Genomic DNA, 20,329 nt, shown 5'->3' with positions numbered 1-20,329 from the left:
AAGGCCTAGCAATCAGATAGGTCGGAGCCTACTTAAGGTAGAGTCTTGGAAAATTGCCAAGGTAGGCCCAAGGAAGTCAGCCTAACTTACCCACGTGACCATTCAGAGTAGAAGCTGCCTGAGGTCTCATAGGAGATCCTTCAGCACCAAGTTCAAAGCGGGAACTCCCTTTCGCAGGAAGTAACCAACATACTTGAAGAGATAGTGTCTTTCGTCATTTCCTATGGGTCCACCTCTAATTCAAGTGGACAAATGGCAGCCCCTACACTGATTTGGACTGCCCAAAGGGCAGTCCCTTGTTCTTGATTTGTTACTTATTGTCACGTGTGGGTAACTCATCTCCCCTCCCCATTAAGGGAGGTGAGGATTATCATCATTTCTATGACTAGGGTAAGTAGAGTTTGACTATGAATGGGCTAGAGCTAATTCTATTTACACAGTGGCAAAAAGGAAAGTTTAGATAGTTCTTTTTTTTTTTGTTACAAGCTACCCTTGCATTTAAAATGCCTTATAACATGGCTCCAGCATTCTTGTCATTCCCTATCTTACATGACTTCCCTCAGTACACTTGATGGTCTAGCCATACTGGTCTTCTATCTCTTCCTATTACATGACAGTCAATCTTCTATCCCCAGTGCCTGGAACATCCTGCTCTCCTCTGCCTTCCAGAACCCTTAATTTCCTTCAAGTTTCAGTTCAGGCACCACCTTCATGAACCCTTTGAGGATCTCTCCAAATATGAGTGCCATTCTTCACCACCAGTTTGCTGGTTTTTATTTTGTATAAATTGTAAGAATACTTATATGTCCATAAATGGAATATAAGCTACTTAATCACAGAGATAGTTTCATTTTTATATTTGTATCCCCAGCACAGGGGCTGCCATAAATTTGGTGCTTAATAACAAATACATGTTGATTGATTGAACTCTTATGGATAAAAAAAAATCAATGTGAGTTATCTTTTATGAATTCTAGGGTATTTACAGATCTCTACATTTTATTTATGAACATCAATGAAAATTGAATAATTTTCAACTTTTAATATTATTGAAAATATTTCATATTAAAAACACCTTCCTCTAGTCTGTGATTTGATTTGTTTAAAATACATATTTTTGTTAACAGCTGAATCAACTTTAGGGAAAAATTTTACTAAATATAAAACTGTTTTTATATTACTTCTGATTTTATTCTTCTTAATGCATATATTTCATAGTTTTAATAAGTGTACATACAACATTGTTTCATGTAAGCATTCATGTGTTTCAATATAATACATTCCATATAGTTTCTATTTTAGTATACACATATACTTTATTGTTTTTATTAAAATTTTATTATTAACTAGAGAATCATAAACAAATCTGAACATTTCCATACAGAAAGGCTAGAAAATGATCATTGCATATGAAATTGAAATCTACTAGGAACAACTTTTTCTTTTAACATACATGAAATTTACGAGATTCTACTAACATTGATCTGCTTATTTTACATCTTCCTCATAACTCCCTTTTAGTTTTCTCTGTGTATTTTTCAAATGTTTCATTAATGCTCTATTCTTTTTTCTGTTTCTCCCCCTTTTTAAAATATCACTAGCCCACTCCATCGTACCATCCATCTACCCCCCAAATAAAAACACATGAAAAGTCAATTAAATAAATTTATATTGTAATGTTCATGTCTAGAAATGTGTTTCTTATTCTTTACCTAATCTGTCTTCACCAAGTGGTGGGAAATATGCTCTTATCCTCTATTTTCTGGAGTAAACGATAGATCATTTTAGCAGTAACAGTCAGGTCTTTCATAGTTATTTTCCTTTACTACATTGTGGTCTTTGTAAAAATAGTTCTCTTGCTCCTGCTCACTTTACTCTGACTCAGTTCATACAAGTCTTCCCAGAATTCTTTGAATTATAACCCTTTCATCATTTCTTAGAGCACAATAATAACCCAATAAATTCACATACCATAATTTGTTCACCAATTCCCCAATCAGTAGGCACTCACTTTCTTTACATATCTTTGCTTCTTCAAAAATACTCAGGAGATTTTTTGTGTATTTGAGTCCTTTCTCTCTTTCTTTGATAAAGCATAATGACTTTTGGAGTATAGTTCTAAAATGCTTTCCAGAAGGGTTGGACCAGGTCACAGGTCCACCAGCAGTTCAATATCATATCTCTCCTTCCAAGATAATTCAACAATTGCAATTTTCCTTATTGATCATCTTTGCCAATTTGACAGGTATGAAGTGGAACCTCAGAGTTGTTTAAATTACCTGTCTTATTATTAGTGATGTGAAGTGTTTTTTTCATATTTTGGTTGATAGCTTGCAGTTCCTCATTTGAGAAATGCCTGTTCATATTCTTTAACCACTTATTTATTGCAAAATAATTCTTGTGGAGTCTTAAATAATAAGAATTCTCCATGACCCCATCTTTCCTTTCTTTGGTGAAAATTCTTCCTCATCTGATAGCTGTAAAAGTTCCTTCAATTCTCCAGTAATTTATTTATGTTATCACTTTTTTATATGTAGTTCTTATTTTCATTTGGAGGTTGTTACTGTATATAATGTGAGATGTTGATCTAAACCCAAGTGGCTTTCCGTTTTTCCCAGCAGTTTTTGCTAAATTATTAGGCATTTCTCTAGTAGTTGGGACCTTTATCTTTGTTGAACACTATACTGATATGTCAGTTGCTTCTGCATGTTTTGTACCTTATCTGTTCCATTAATCAACTTTTCTATTTTTTAACCAGTCCCAATTGTTCTGATGATGATTGCTTTGTAATACAGTTTGAAATCTGATATTGCTAGACTATTTATTTTTCTACTTTTATATTTTTTCCCTTGAGATTGTTGACATTTTGCCTTGTGCATTTTATTGTAATTTTGTTTAAAAATTCTAGGAGGTAGTTATAGTTCTAGAAAATGATCCTTGAGTAGTTTAAATTGGCATAAGTGTATTACAGAGAGAGGGGGTCAGGGCAGTTTTACAGGCTTTGGCTGAGTTCTGAGGTCAGTTAGGAGTTTAGAATCTTGAAGGAAAGTTTCAGTTGGACCTGGGACCTCGTGGAGAGAGTCAGAGCCAGCTGAGCTGCTTCTTCTCCTGTTTGTGATTGAAACTTAGCCTAGTTTTTGGAGTATTTATTTGAGATTTGTTAATTTAGATAAACCCTTTGTATCTCCATACTCTACCTCATTTCCCTACCTTCTTCCCTTACCTAAATGTCTGTGAGGAGTGAATAAGGAGAGTGAATCAGAGAGTAGTTTCAAATCTGTGAGGGTTCAGCTATACTCTTGCAGTACTTTATCTAGAGAGGTTAGGTAGTCATCATATTCCCTTTTGATTTCAAGATCACCTTGAGAGTTGAGTTAAGGCAGGACCTTGCTCAAACCCCATCTCTGCTTCCCTTCCCCCACCTGAGGTTTCTTTAAACAACCATTAGGGCTGCCTTTAATCCCCTTTACCTGACAGTTTAACCTGAGAAGACAATAAACCCCTTTTGTGTTTAAACAGACCTGTTAGTTACTTTGTCAGTTAATTAGTAAGAAAAGGGAAGAAGAGGAATAAAACCAACATACTCTGGGCTTGAAGGGAAGCCGGGGTATCCATCTTGAAGGAAGGTGTAACTTCAAAACAAGTCCCTTCCTGTGAAATTAACTAAAGCCTGTAGTTAATTTCAATCAATCTATTTCCTTCAGTTTGTCTTTAGTCTAAGTCCTAGCCTATAAGCCCTGCTGCTCTTTGCCTGTTTAAATTAATTCCTCCTCTCCCTGAAGATTTTTGTTACCTTCAATGTTATACTCCCTGACTTCAGCCTCATATTATATCCTGAATCTCACCATTACATCCTACCTGCAACTCATATTATCTACCTAGCAAGTACCTGACAACATCCCTTCAAAATCCCCTTTAACCCAACACCTTTCCCAAAATTCACCCATAACATAAGAGAAGTTTATAAATTAGTTTAAATAGTATAGTATTGTCATTGTTATATATATATATAATATTACATATTACTTGTGTTTGATGTTTTCTTTTGTTTACTAATATTTTGAGCTTTAGTTTTTGGTTTGAGATTTGGCACTTGGAGTAGCTCTTGGGTGGGTTGGGTGAGTCTTGTTTGCTCTTGTCTCTGCCACAATTTGGGTGTTGCTGCCACCACAGAAGCTGGATAAGGAGGCTGGTTTTTGGCCCTACCCTCTGCCATAATCCCTGGCTTCTTTCTCAGTTTCCTGGTTGCTCACTGTGGCTTCATACCTCTACTAGTCTCTTTCCCCTTTTCTTTGTATAGTTCTCAGTCTGGAGCTAGTTGCATCTCAGCTGTGACTTTAACCACCCACAGAAGGATACTGAAGATCATAGTTAGTCTTAGGCCCTTACACTCTCTTCCTAAGGCTAGTGCCTAGATCCTGAATTTGCTCTGTCTTCTGGTCTGGCTCCCAGTGCTCTGAGGTGTATATACTACCAGGCTCCCTTGCTCTGTGTAGTGACCTCTCTAGGGGCATTTCTGTCCCCTGCTTGTGTTCTGACAGGAAAAGATAGGATCTGGTTCTAACATATAGTTACTAGAGATGATTCTGCCTGTTTGTGTTTAGAGTGCTGCTGGTTTTAAATACATTTGTAGGAATTTGTATTCCTTTCCTTTTCCCAGCTCTTTAAGCTTTTGGCCCACTGTAGTTGGAACAAATTTCCACACATGAACCTTTTCTTGCCTTAACTGCTTCTGCATTTACCTAAATGGACTTTGGCTTCTCTAGCTAAGTCTTAATATCCTACCTGCCCTTGCCTCCTGGCCATCTTTCTTTGTATTTATTCCTTGGATCAACTTGCAGTTCTTTTTAGATTTCTTCACTATTGGATTTTCTTGGACTGTTTTCAGTTTATGTGGGAGTCCTGAGCTTTTCCGTGACCTTATATGATGTCATCTTAGCCAGAATTTTGTGCATAAATTTTAACAGTCATTTAAATGTTGAAAATGAAAAATGTCTCAGCAATTGTCTAGAGATGAAGTGTTCTGATAATACTTGAATGAGCTCAAAGATAGAGAAGATAGAGGATACAAGAAAACAAGGACTCATATACACTCTCCTTTTAAAGGAGAGACCCAGCTTCCCTCTTAAGACATTATCAAGATACTGTGGTTTGGGAGGATTCTGCCATCTGGGGTCAAAAGAACAAACCTAATATCTTTCCAACATTATAGTCTTTCAGATACTAGAAGATAGTTAACTTGTCCCTTCTTTAATCAGGTGTTCTTTAGGCTATTCATATTCATTTACTTCAATCCATCCTATTATGGGGAAAACCAGGGGAGTTAACTTAAATATTATTTGTGGGTTCAGTGGGGTGGATAGGAGACAGAAAGGGACAATGGATAAGACTTTACAAGCCAGGGAACCAGGTTTAACTATAAAGGGAATGACCATTGACAGAAATGGCAATTAAGCCTGACTAACTGTCACTCTGCCCCACCCAGCCTTGAATAACCTCAAAGTGCTAAATACATTCAATGAGAACTTTAAAGTACTAGAAAACACACAGGGGAACAGTTTAATTGTAATATGAGGGGTTAGGAGAGGGGGTTAGGTGAAACTATATCTAACTGCCCAGGACTGGAGTCAAAAAGGGTTCCTTAGCCAACCTGATCAATGCCAGGTTTTGACAGCTTGGCTAAGGACTTGAGAAAGAGGGCTTGAATTTGGGGTCTCACAACTGTTCCAGAGATGTTTTCAGGATACCAGGAACCAACTCCTCCACAGCCAATGATCCAAAGTAACCAGGTAGGGAGAGATGTCTGCGAAGTGTCCACCAGATCATAGGCCACTTCTCTACTCAGAGCTGACTTGCAGGATTGATGTCTTCAGCCTTCACAACCTTCACCACTCTCCAAGATTCCAGGTCAAAAGGGACAACAAATTGCACTTCTGCTCCGAACGCCTCACAGCACAGCCATCTGTTTGTTGCTCAGCACTCTCCTCCCTATCCCCTGCATTCTATTCAGAATGTCCATGACTCCAGCAAAGGCTTTCCCTAACATACTTACACAAATCTGCTTTTAAACTTTTATAGCCTATACCTATTACAATCCCCATATGATATCGGGAAAAGGAAGGATTGGGGATAAATTAAAAGCATTCCCAATAAGATCAGGAGGGAAACAAGGATGTCCTTTATCACCTCTATTATTTAACATTGTACTAGAAACACTAGCAGTACCAATTAGAGAAGAAAAAGAAATTGAAGGTATTAAAATTTGCAATAAGGAGACCAAGCTATCACTCTTTGCAGATTATATAATGGTCTACTTAAAGAATCCTAGAGAATCAACTAAAAAGCTAGTGGAAATAATCAACAACTTCAGCAGAGTTGCAGCATACAAAATAAATGCATATAAATCATCAGCATTTCTATATATTTCCCTCCCATCTCAGTAGCAAGAGTTAGAAAGAGAAATGCCATTTAAATCACCCTATATAAAATACTTAGGAATCTATCTACCAAAACAAACACAGGAATTATACAAACACAACTAAAAAACACTTTCCAAACAAAGCTAGATCTAAACAATTGGAAAAACATTGATTGCTCATGGGTAGGATGAGCTAACATAATAAAAATGACCATTCTACCCTAATTAATTTACTTATTCAGTGCTATACCTATCAAACTACCAAGAAACTTTTTTAGTGAATTAGAAAAAAACTATGATGAAGTTCATTTGGAAGAACAAAAGATCAAGAATATCAAGGGAAATGATGAAAAAAAAATATGAAGGAAGGTGGCCTAGCAGTACCAGATCTTAAACTGTACTATCAAGCAGTAGCCATCAAAACAATATGGTACTGGCTAAGAGACAGAAGGAAGGATCAGTGGAATAGACTTGGGGAAAGTAGCCTCAGCAAGATAGTCTATGATAAGCCCAAAGAGCCCAGCGTTTGGGACAAAAATCCACTATTTGACAAAAACTGCTGGGAAAATTGGAAAACAGTATGGGAGAGATTGGGTCTAGATCAATATCTCACACCCTATACCAAGATAAATTCAGAATGGGTGAATGACATGAATATAAAGAAGCAAACTGTAAGTAAATTAGGCGAACAAAGAATAGTATACTTGTCAGTTCTCTGGGAAAGGAAAGATTTTAAAACCAAGCAAGAGTCAGAAAAAATTACAAAATGTAAAATAAATAATTTTGATTACATTGCATTAAAAAGATTTTGTACAAACAAAACCAATGCAATCAAAATTAGAAGGGAAGCAACAAATTGGGAAAAAATCTTTATAACAAAAAACTCTGACAGGGGTCTAATTACTCAAATATATAATGAGCCAAATCAATTGTACAAAAATCAAGCCATTCCCCAATTGATAAATGGGCAAGGGACACGAATAGGCAATTTTCAGATAAAGAAATCAAAACTATCAATAAGCACATGAAATAGTGTTCTAAATTTCTTATAATTAGAGAAATGCAAATCAAAACAACTCTGAGGTACCACCTCACACCTTGCAGATTAGATAACATGACAGCAAAGGAAAGTAAATGTTGGAGGGTATATGGCAAAATTGGGACATTAATGCATTGCTGGTGGAGTTGTGAATTGATCCAACCATTCTGGATGGCAATTTGGAACTATGCCCAAAGGGTGCTAAAAGACTGTCTGCCCTTTGATCCAGCCATACCACTGCTGGGTTTATACCTGAAAGAGATCATAGATAAAAAGACATGTCCAAAAATATTTATAGCTGCACTCTTTGTAGTGGCAAAAAACTGGAAAATGAGGATATGCCCTTCAATTGGGGAATGGCTGAACAAATTATGGTATCTGCTGGTGATGGAATACTATTGTGCTCAAAGGAATAATGAACTGGAGGAATTCCATGTGAACTGGAATGACCTCCAGGAATTGATGCAGAGTGAAAGGAGAAGAACCAGGAGAACATTATAAAGAGAGACTGATATACTGTGGTAAAATCGAATGTAATAGACTTCTCTACTAGCAGCAATGCAATGATCCAGGACAATTCTGAGGGACTTATGAGAAAGAAAGCTATCCACATCCAGAGGAAGAACTATGGGAGCAGAAACACAGAAGATAAACAAATGCTTGAACACATGAGTTGATGCGGATATGATTCGAGATGTATGTAGACTCTAAATAACCACCCCAGTGCAACTATATGGAAAGTCCTAGGAATCTGAGACACAAACCCAAGGTCACATAGCAAGTTAGTGATAAACCTGGAACTAGAACCCAGGTCTTTTGCCTCCTAGGCCAATGCCTTCTTCCCAGGTGGTTTCCTGTTCTGAGAAGTCAGAGGTTGAAAAGGAAGTCAATGAGACTGATCCTCAGGTTCAGGCCCACTCTGTTTCCCAATCAACTCCACAAATAAAACATTTATTAAACAATGACTATGTACTGGAAATGGTGCTAGGGATTTTTTAAAGAGGAAATGGAGGGCAAGGAGAAAAAGGAGGAAGAGAAGAAAGAACAAGGAAAAATGAGGAAGAAAAGAAAGATAAGAAGAAATCATTATCACTACCACCTAGTGGGAGAAAAAATATTTTCTCTCCTTCTGTTCTATGCCCTAAGGTTCTGTTGCTGGTGAAGAATGAGGCTTGGCTTAGGTGGGCCAGTTGTGGCTACTGAAGCAAGTAGGGTATTGGGAGGAACTGGGGGAAGATTCTCCTGAGCACTTTGGGGTTGGGAGCCACCAGAAGCAGGACCTCTGCTTCTCACTCCATCTCACTCCAAGTCTACTGTTCTGAAAAGTGGAGGGCATCTAGCTCCTGGCTGATTGGATGAAGCCTCCCTATGAAAGCCTCTGCCCAATGCCAAGAGTTCTCATCTTTACAGCTGCTCAGGGTTGCTCACTGAGCCAGAACCTAAGGTGCCATGATAGAAAGAAGAGATTTGGGGGGCATGCCACCCCTCCCCACCCTTAGGATCATTATCTGGGGATTTTTAATTTGTTCTCTTTCTATTTTTTATTAAGTTGTGTGTCCAATTCATTCATCTCTTTTTTTTTCTATTTTGTTGACATAAGTGTTTGAGGATATAAATTTTCCCCTGATTACTGCTTTGGCTCTATCTCATAAATTTTGATATGTTGTCTCCTCATTGTCCTTCTCTTCAATGAAATCAGTGATTGTTTCTATGATTTGTTCTTTAAAGAATTAAGTTAGTCTCCAATTCATTTTTAATTTGCCTCTTCAAGAATCCTTATTAATCATAATCTTTATCCCATCATGTTCTAAAAATATTGCATTTATTATTTCTGCTTTTCTGCACTTGTTTGTGATGTTTTTATGTTCTAGTACATGATCAGTTTTTGCATATGTACTATGTGCTGCTGAAAAGAAGGTATATTCCTCTATATCCCTATTCAGTTTTCTCTAGATATCTATTAACTGTAATTTTCCTAAAATTTAATTCACTTCCCTTACTTTCTTTCTTTTTTTTTTGGTTTGATTTATCTAGTTCTGATAGGGGAGGTTGAGGTCCCCCACTAGTATGGTTTTACTATCTATTTCTTCCTTATACTCCTTTAGTTTCTCCTTTAAAAATCTAGACACTATACTATTTGGTGCACATATGTTGAGTACTGATAGTCTTCATTATCTTTACTGCCTTTTATCAAGATGTAATTACCTTCCTTATCTCTTTTAATCAGATCTATTTTTGGTTTAGCTTTGACTGAGATTATGATTGCTATCCTGCTTTCTTTGTCTCAGTTGAAGCCCAATAGCTTCTGCTCCAGCTTTTTCCCTTTACCCTGCATGTGTCTATCTGCCTCAAATGTTTTTCTTGCAAACAACATATGGTAGGATTCTGGTTTTTAATCCATTCTGCTATCTGTTTCCATTTTATGAGTGAGTTCATCTGCTTTATATTCACAGTCATAATTACCATTTGTGTATTCCCCTCCATTTTGCCTTCCTCTTTTAATCTTGCACTTTCTTCTTCACTCTATCCCTCCCCTCCAATATTTTGCTTTTTATCAGTCTCCTCCTTTTCCTCTCCCTTATATTATTCCCCTTCCCACCACCTCCCTTCTTACTCCCCACCTACTTCTTTATAGGGTCTTTGGTCACCCCTCCTTCTACAGAGTGAGATAGGATTCTGTACCCCAATGAATCCGGCTATTCTTCCCTCTCTGGACCAATTCCAATGAGTGAGGTTTAAGTATTACCAGTCATCACCCTCTTTCTCCCTTCCATTGTATTAATCTCCCTGCCTTCCTGCATGCCTCTTTATGTGATATAATTTATCCCACTTTACTTCTCTCCTCCCATTTTTCTTAGTCCTATCCTCTTTTTTCCCCCTAGTTTTATTTTTTGACATATCATCTTAAACACCTTCTATACTTCTTTTAACTACTATGATAATGATAATTTTTGAGAATTATAGATATTTTTCCATATAGGAAAATAAACAATTTGATTTTATTAAAGCCCTTAAATTTTTTCTCTTCCTTCTTTACTTTTTTTGTGCTTCTTTTGAATGTTGTATTTAGACATCAAATTTTCTATTTATGTCTTTTCTTCTGGAATGCTTAGAAATCTTCTATTTTATTAAATGACCATAGTTTCTCCTGAAAAAATATAGTCAGTTTTGTTGGGTAGGTTATTCTTGGTTGTAAACCCAGTTCATATGCCTTCTGGAATATCATATTGAAAGCCTTCTGGGCCTTCAGTGTGGAAGCTGCCAGATCCAGTGTAATCCTGATGGGACTTCCACAATACCAGAATTGTTTCTTTCTGGTTGCTTGCAGTATTTTCTCCTTGGCCTGGAAGCTCTTAAACTTGACTATATCATTCCTTGGAGTTGTCATTGTTAAGAGCAGTTTTCTTGGATAATTTCTTGTAACATGATGCCTAGATTTTGGGGGGTTTTTTTGGTCATGACTTTCAGGTAGTCCAATAATTGTCTCTCCTGGTTCTATTTTCCATGTCAATCATTTTTTTCAATGATATATTTCACATTTTTTTCTATTTTTCATTCTTTTGATTTTGTTTTATTGTTTCTTGATGTCTCGTGAAGTCATTAGTTTTTATTTGTCCAATTCTAATTTTTAAAGACTGAATTTCTTCCATGACCTTTTGATCCTCCTTTTCCATTTGGTCCATTTTTCTTTTCATGTCACTCTTTTCTTCATTGGATTTCTTTACCTGTTTTTCCAGGAGTTCAATTATAGTTTTTAAGAAACATTTTTTTCTTCATTGGATTTTTGTGCCTTTTTTTTTTCAGTTGACCAATTTTGCTTTTTAAGCTATTGTTTTCAGTTTCCAATTTTTCTTCAACCTGTCTTATTTAATTTTTGAATTCCTTTTTGAGTTCTTCCACAGAGTGAGCCTAATTTCCAGTTTGTTTTTTGAGGTTTTGTTTGTAGTTCCTTGTAAACATCATCCTCTTTTGGTTCTACTTCCTCTTCTTTTTCCCTGTAGAAGTTTTCAATAGTTACCTTCTTTTTCTGTTGTTTACTCATTGCCTGTGGACTATAAGCTTGTGTATTTTCTCTTTGCTGGTTTACTGGATTAGACCAGTTGAGCTAATCTGCCTTGGGGCTAAGTCTTCAATGTAGCCAGCCACCTAGGCCCAAAGGTGCTTGACCAGGTGGACTTCTGGGTCAGGGCCCAGGACCTCAAGGGGTGAGTCTGAGGGCCTCCTCTGCTGATGCAGTCCCCATCCCAGGATCCCAAAGTCAGCCTAAGCCTAATCGCAGAACCCACAGTGGTAGATGGGGGTTGGGGATGGTTGACCAGCACTTCTTTTTGTGCAGTTTTGTTTCTGGTCTCCCCCTTATCACATGAAAATCAACTCTCTCTGAATTCCTTTCATATTGTGTTCAGCAGGAGAGCCCCATGACTCCATCTTATTGTTGGGTTTGGATTCCTGTCTTTTTGAAGTGCTTCTTAAAGATTGTTATGGAAGGATAATCAAACTGGCTTTGGCTTTTGCTGGTACTTAGCTGCCACTTTGGCTACACCTCTTACTGGTTTTCTTTAAGTCTTAACTAAAGTCCCATAAAGGAAACTTTTCTGAATTGCTATTAATTCTAATGCCTTCCTTCTGTTTTCCTATATATCCTGTATATAATTTATTTGTACATGTTTGTTTGTAGCATCCCATGTTATGTTCTGAGCTCTTTGAGGGCAGGAAATTGTTCTTTGCCCCTTTTTGTATCCCTAGTGCTTAACATAGTGACAGGCATATAGCAGATCCTTTATAAATGCTTATTGATTGACTGACAATGTGTCTCCTATCTGAACACTAAAATCAAGATGATGATTTATTGTTCTATTTTACCAGACTTGTATACTTACTTATTGGTGAATGGCAATGAAAAGATGAGTATCATAATTTAATAAGTGCAAGGAACAACACACTTCTATTTGGATCTATGTATCTTTGTGAAGCAGCTTCTTCAGCTATGACAGCCATTAAAACTAAAGATTGAAGCAAATTGAACTTAGAACCAAGTCTTTAAGATTAAAAAAAAATAAATTGGCCTATTGGATCACATTGTTCTCACTAAAAAATATTACTATGAACTAATATGTTTTGGGAGCACAAAAATGTTTTTGTACTGTCAACAAATAAAATGATTTAAAATATTGATTATTTGATCTCATTCTTAAATTTCTTTGATATATTTAATAGTGCACATAATATGTGTGCAGTTGTACATGTATAGCACCTAGAAATATATGTATTAATAAGTTTTAATATATAGTATGCATTTATATATGTAAACATATAAATAAATATATTAGGATATGTCATAAAAATATTTTACTTATGTGCTATAGGATAAAAAACATTTGGAAACCACTCTAAATCACTGAAAATGGGATTTGGGATTTTTTTTGTCCTGGGGCAAAAAGGTAAGTGGGCAATTACAACTTAGAGTTTTGCTTTTAAGGTCTGTTACATTGATTCAAGATAGTCCTGAACACTTTTTAGTAGTAAAGTGGTAATTGCTATGATCTCCTGTGCCTTTTAAATGCTTTTTTCCCCCATTCTGATTACTACTGTTCTTTGAACTGCCCTTTTCCAAAACAGGCATTTGGAACAAACCAAGAGGATTATGCAAGTTACATCATGAATGGTATCATCAAATGGGGTGACCCAGTCACTAGAGTGCTTGAAGATGGTGAGCTCTTGGTGCAGCAGACTAAAAACAGTGACCGTACACCTTTGGTTAGCGTTCTTTTGGAAGGTAAGAAAAGGTGATAGACTGAAGTGATAGGTAGTAATAAATAGAATAGGAGAATGATAAAGAATCCTACCCTTTTATGAATATTTAGTAGGGTTTTAAAAAATTTAATCTGAGATTTGCTTAAGTATCTAAAACTACATAATTAAAATTTTAAAATAATATTGTACATGATATTTTCTTGCTTTTTATCATTTTCATAGGATAACATTTGTGATATCTCCCTTCTCTGAACTCATTTCACTTAAGGTTCCTACTATGTACCTATCACTATAGTTTTTGGTTACTTTCTAGTTATTTTGCTGTGGTTGCCTAGTTTTTCCAACTTAAAGGTAGGGACTCTAGTAAAAAAAAATTTTTCCCTCTGGTACCTCAAGGGTTTAGCCTAGTAAATTAAAACAAAGGTGCCAAATCCCTACTTTATCAATCATACAAATTCAGTTTTACCCCATGAAACAGATGAAAAGAGCCTTTCTAGATAAAATTTTTTATGGCTTTCAGTCATAAGCTTCATATCTTATAATAGAAGTAGGAAGATTGCAATATTTTGCGAATAAAGTTTAGTGTCAGAGGACCTCAGCTGAAGTACTATGTGATTCCTGGCTGTAAAATTCTGTACTGGTTATTTAACCTGCATGAGTCTACTTACTTAAATAAAAAATAGAGATATGTTACAATAGAAGTACCAGAACTTCCCTCAGTGGGAAGCTTGTAGGGTAGTCCCAAGTGATCTCAGTGCAAAACACTTTGTAACCTGTGAAGTGCTACAAGTATTAGGTGATCATCTAAGGGGAAAAGTTGACTGATTAGAACCTTAGAGCCTAAAAAGGTTTTCCAACAAATTTTTATTATAATGAGTCTTTAGGACTAAACATATACAACTCCCTTCTGCCCCAGCCTTTTAAAAAACTTCTTTCCTTCTATCTTAGAATCAATACTGTATATTTGTTCTAAGACAGATGATGTGTAAGGGCTGGGCAATGGGGGTTAAGTGACTTGCCCAGGCTCTCATAGGATATGTGAGACCAAATTTGGAGAATCTCCCATCTCTAGGTCTGGCTCTCTATCCCCTAGAGCAGTGATGGGCAAACAACGGCCTGCGGGCCAGTTGCAGGCCCCCTGAAATGTTCTATCCAGTCGTGAGACATTATTCCTAATTTGACAAATACAATGGGTAGGATACAATACAGTGAAACTTCGAAAGAGTTGCCTTAGAAACAGGCTGACAGATGAGCATTTCATTTCCTTTGGCCCCCTCTTTAAAAAGTTTGCCCATCACTGCCATAGAGCCATCTAGCTTCCCTGCAAAACCCCTTTTAAGAGTGAATTTTGTTACTGATTTTCAAGAGAAAGAAAGGATTTTCAGTATGTCATCACTGAAAAGGGAATTTCATTGTGATTGTTTTCTCCCCATAGCCATTATTTGGGATGTAAAATTTTTATAAACAAGCAGTTTGGCAAGACCTATTACTATAAGCATTGCTATAGATTGAGTCTTATGAAGATTTTCATAGGGAGGAAGGAAACAGTAAAATGTTTTCAGTTAGAACACTTATAATTCATTTGTTTAACCAAAAACATTTTTTAAAAGACCATAAATAGAGATATGTTTTTAACCATATGTGGGGGCAGTACCAATCAGTTTATTAAATATAAATGCTATTGAGTCAGTGGCTCTCATAAAGTTGTGGCACTAAATGAGAGTGAGAGACTTGTTTAAGGCCTCTCAGTACTCTACAAAACATTTAAGCTTTGTTTTCTTTTCCTTTGCTAGTCTTATCATTTTTAACTACCCTGGCTGATATGTTGTCTTTTTGTAGGCCCTCCTCACAGTGGAAAGACGGCTTTAGCAGCAAAGATTTCAGAGGAATCCAACTTCCCTTTCATCAAGATCTGTTCCCCTGATAAAATGATTGGCTTTTCTGAAACAGCCAAATGTCAGGCCATGAAGAAGGTATCAAAATTTTTGCTTTAATTTTAAATTGCTTTCTTTTGGTTTTATGTATTTGTAATAAGATGCTTCTCAAATAAAATGTAGTCTCCAGACAAGTATCAGAAGGAATTCAGCGGGGCAGCTGGGTAGCTCAGTGGATTGAGAGTCAGGCCTAGAGACGGGAGGTCCTAGGTTCAAATCCGGCCTCAAACACTTCCCAGCTGTGTGACCCTGGGCAAGTCACTTGACCCCCGTTGCCCACCCTTACCACTCTTCCACCTAGGAGCCAATACACAGAGGTTAAGGGTTAAAAAAAAAAGGAATTCAGGAAAGCAGTGGTTTGAATATTTCAGAAATTATTGACAATTAACTTTGGAGTGTATCATATGATTATTTCCTAGTAAATTTCACTTGTTTATTTGTTTTTTTTTCTAGCAGATATTAAAGTTAGTTTTCCTTTGAATATACATTGTCTAAGGGTGAGATGGAAGGAAAGACATTGAGAGAATTTCCAGGACTATGTTGAATTAGCATATAAGATGGGGGGAAAATACCATGCCATAATTTGAACATGAATAAAGAACCATCAAATTGAAGAGCAAATAAGTAGCATTGGGAGAGTATTCTCAATGATCCTCAACTGAGGAAGTCTGTATACTGTCTGTGATTCATAGTCTTAATGGAAACTTAAAGAAGTTTTCTCTTTCTTGTATATGTTCTTTCTTTATATACATATCTAAAGACTATTATATTCTGTAGCTGGATACTGAAGCATCAGTGAATCAAGACACAAAATGTAATCATAGAGCTAGAAAATTACCTTAAGAGATCATTTGGTCCAGTTTCTTATCTTTTGGAAAGTAAAAATCTTAATCATACAGGATGGGTTGGTGTCTTTTCTTTGAAAAAAGAGAGAGAAAGGGAGTGGAAAAGAGAAAAAAATGACTCCAAGGATAGGGATTTCAATAGCCAATGTTTTAGTGAGTATTATAGTATACTTACCAACAGCTCTACAAAGAAAGGATGAGTTTCAGTCCTACTTCAGTCAGTCAGACACTAACTAGCTCAGTGTCTGTGCCAGACACTTAATCCTCTCCTAGACTTGGTTTCCTCATCCATAGAATGGGGATAATAACATTATTGTGAAGGTTAGGTCAAATGAGATAATATAAATAGCTCTTTGCAAACCTTAAAAAGCACCATATGTATGTTGGCTGTAATTATTATTCAATTTAATTCCACTTTCTCTTGTTTGGCTTTATAGGGGTTTGAAGAATAAGGCAAGAAAATGTGTGGGGATATTTTGGATTTGAGAGGGAATAATCTATTCAATTACTATCTAGTAAAGTAGTGCAACATGCTTTTCGTCTATGATTGCTCCTAGAGAAAGAATTGGTAAATTATATGATCCAGGATTATCTCATTCTTTTTTAGGGAGCAGGTAGGAGAGAGGAAATGGTATATGGAAAGCATATTCTATAGATAAAATGTGAGAAATTAGCCTTTTGTCTTTGTAGATGGCTGACTTGCTTCTTGGCTATCTGGAAGAGATTATAAGGGGATGGTTTGTATCTATATTTATTCTGATCAACTTCTTCCTGACCAATGATTTGGAGACCACTGAAGAGTTAGGTTTAATGTGCAGGTTCTGTCTGATTGGTATGTGTGTTTCAGAACTTTAGAATCCTTGTTTGTGTTATTAGTAAAAAAAATTTAAAGAGCCAAGGATGCAAAAGTTATTTATAGAAGCCTTTAAAAAGTAGCATAATGTTAAAAAGTATATTTTCTTCATCTCATGCCAAGAGAGGACTCCTACTCTGCCTGCTGAAGTACTTTCATTCAAAATCTAACTGAAACAATGCTTCTTCCTCGTAGCCTCCCCCTCATGCAGAAAGTTAGCATTTTCTATCTCTCTCATGAAAGGGGTGGGGCCTTCCTTTTACTTATAATCTAATTTGACTTAAAGTTATTTGCACATGCATCTTATCAACAAACATTTTTTAGTCTCTTATTATGTACCAGATGCTGTGCTAAGGACTTATGGTACAAAAGAAGCCATTAATGTCAACTGCTTTCAAGGAGCTCAAGGTCTTTATTTTTGTAGGATCAGGAGTGGAGATAGAGAAGAGGTTAGGCTGTTTATTTCCAAAACAGTGTCATTGAATACAAAACCAGGTTGTGGGGTCAAGCTCTGTGTGTGTGTGTGTGTGTGTGTGTGTGTGTGTGTGTGTGTGTGTGTAGGTGTAGGTATGTAATTGTGGTTGAGAGGAGAGGAATGATTTCTCCCCTTCATGTATTTTTTCCCCCAGCAAAACTGCTCTACATTTAAATTAACTTCCCATACCCATACTATATAAGAGCAAACAGTCACTATCAACCCATGCCTCCTTCTACCCCTACTTCCCTTCGGAGAGATTGAGAACAATAAGATATTTTTGTATGAGAAAGGTTGACTGTATCCTAAGAGTCATCAGAGCTTAGCACCTATGGTGTAAAATATCTAGAAGGTTCACTAAATACAAGAGTAGATATCAGAGCAGCCTTCTTTCTAAAACATCAGAACCTAGCTAACTCCTATCACAGATGGCATGAGGGTTTGTTAAAGGCCCATTCTCCTCCAGAGAAAGAACTGTTGGAGTTGTCTCTCATATCAGTGTGCTTATGGTTTTATTTTGGGGTTTTTGTTATGTATGTGTGTGCTCTTACAACAAAGACCAATATGGAAGTGTGCTTTGCATAATAATAAAATAATTTTTTTTAAAGCCCCATTCTCAAAGGACTGGATGAGAAAGTGACTGGAGATAATTGACCAACCTCTTCCTCTTGAGTTAAAACATGCTAAATCCACAATGTTTCACCTTTAGGACATGCCATATTCCCTCCAAAGATACTTTCTTCTCTGTAGTCAATTATGTACCATCTTCCAAATTCTCTCTTTCTGAATGCCCAGAGCCTTCATCCCTTCTTCCTAAAACTTTTATTAGTGGTTTCTGGGTTAAGATGGCGGCAGAGTAAGAAGCAGCTCTTAACCTCTCCTGACCAAAACACACAAAACTCCTCAAGGGGACATAAAAACAAGTCCAGACGAACGGAGGAACCCCCACAACAGGGCACAGCGTGGAAGGTACGTGGAATCAAGGCATTTCCAGGCTATAAAGGGGTGAAACAGCCCTCACGAAATCTCGGGCTGAGCAACCACCCCACCCCCCCTCCACACTCATCTATAGCTCCGAAGCCAGCTAAAAAGAAATAGAGCAAGTTTGGGGCACCCATCGAGTCATTGGCAGCTCCGGGGCCTGTTCCTGAGAGCAGCAAGACTTAGGACCCCATTAAGCCAAAAAACGCAGGCAAAATCTGAGCGCGGGAGCAGGATGCAGGATGCAGAGCGCAGGCTGAGAGCGCAGGCACTGCGGAGGCGTGGGTGGAGGCAGACACAGCCAGGAACTAAAGCCTAAGTGGGGAACCAGTGTGCACGGGTATACGACTGTGGAAGCAGCGCCCTGAGACTTGTAAAGAAACCTCCGGCAGAGGATCAAGTAAGGGGGTTCACCAGGGGGCTTGACCTTGGAAAAAACCAGAACTCAGACCTCAGGAGCCAATAGATCGCGGACAGATACTGAGCGCGAGGATAAACCTAAGAAGCTGCTGGGCTAATGATGGCTACTCAGTCTCAGGAAGTTCAGAAGAGAAAGAATAACAACAAGAAAAAGAAGTCTTTAACACTCGACAGCTTTTACACAGAGAAAATCCAGACAACCGAGCAAACAGAGGAGGAGAACAAACAAGCATCCGGACCCTCCTCAAATAAGGAAAACTCCTCACAAGCTATGGAAGAGTTCAAAACTGAGATTTTGAGGAAAATGGAAGAGATCTGGCAAGAAAATAACTGTTTAAAAGGTAGAATCTTGCAATTGAACACCAGAGATGACCAGATTGAAAAGGAATACCAAAAGATTATGGCCGAAAACCAGAAGATTATGGCCTAAAACCGAAAGATTATAGCCGAAAATCAATCCCTAAAGGCTAGAATTGAGCAAGTAGAAGCTAATGATCTCTCAAGACAACAAGAACAAATAAAACAAAGTCAAAAGACTGAAAAAATAGAAGGAAACATGAAATATCTCAATGAGAGAGTGACAGACCAAGAAAACCGGTCTAGAAGAGACAATTTGAGAATAATTGGTCTTCCAGAAAAACCAGAAATTAATAGAAACCTGGACTCCGTACTAAAAGAAATTATTCAGCAAAATTGCCCTGAAGTCCTACAACAAGAGGGCAATATAGACATCGAAAGGATTCATAGAACACCCACTACATTCGACCCAGAGAAGAAATCGGTTAGAAATATTATTGCCAAATTCAAAAGCTTTCAAGCAAAAGAAAAAATCTTACAAGAAGCCAGAAAGAGACAATTCAAATATCAAGGAGCACCAATCAGGATCACACAGGATCTGGCAGCCTCCACGCTAAAAGACCGTAAGGCTTGGAATACAATATTCAGAAAGGCAAGAGAGCTGGGCCTGCAACCACGGATCAACTACCCATCAAAATTGACTATATATTTCCAGGGGAAAGTATGGGCATTCAACAAAATTGAAGAATTCCAGGTATTTGCACAGAAAAGACCAGGGCTAAATGGAAAGTTTGATATCGAACCACAAAAACCGAGAGAAACCTGAAAAGGTAAATAAGATACAGAGGGGAAAGAAAGAAAGCTTATAATTTTTAAATTTGCCTTTTTAAGGGCCTCAGTGAGATCTAATTATATGTATTCCTATGTAGAGAAATGTTATGTATAATTCTCTGTAGTGAACTCTATTCACCATTATAATATTCACTATTATAGTAATCAGAAGAATAATTCACAGGGTGAGGGTGGAACACTAAATAATCTAAGATGGCGTGGGGGAGGGGAAAGATGGGGTAAATAGCAGGGGACACCAAGAGAAACTTGAGTGAATAAGAAAATAGAATATTCTATTACACACAAAGAGGGCATGGGAGGGAGAGGGGACAAATACTATTATAAGAAGGAGAGGAAGAGAGCATAAAGAGGTAATAACCAAACCTTACTCTCAGTGTAATCAACCCGGAGAGGGAAGAGTAGCTATACTATCCATTGGGAAATAAAACTCTTATCTAACCCTTCTGAGAAAGTTAGAAGGG

General features: G+C 37.2%; 1 protein-coding gene across 1 annotated transcript in view; it reads left to right on the top strand.

Moving 5' to 3' along the window:
* Positions 1-20,329, top strand: part of NSF (N-ethylmaleimide sensitive factor, vesicle fusing ATPase) — a 188,112-nt gene that overhangs the window by 94,821 nt on the left and 72,962 nt on the right. The window contains exons 13-14 of the mRNA XM_044675961.1: positions 13,077-13,233; positions 15,051-15,184. Coding sequence (XP_044531896.1) covers positions 13,077-13,233; positions 15,051-15,184 — 291 coding nt within the window. The remainder of the gene's footprint in view (positions 1-13,076; positions 13,234-15,050; positions 15,185-20,329) is intronic.

Source organism: Gracilinanus agilis, chromosome 4 (assembly GCF_016433145.1).
Source record: "Gracilinanus agilis isolate LMUSP501 chromosome 4, AgileGrace, whole genome shotgun sequence".
Lineage (NCBI taxonomy): Eukaryota > Metazoa > Chordata > Mammalia > Didelphimorphia > Didelphidae > Gracilinanus > Gracilinanus agilis.
Note: the sequence above shows the minus strand (reverse complement) of the source record. Positions and strands in the feature narration are given on the sequence as shown.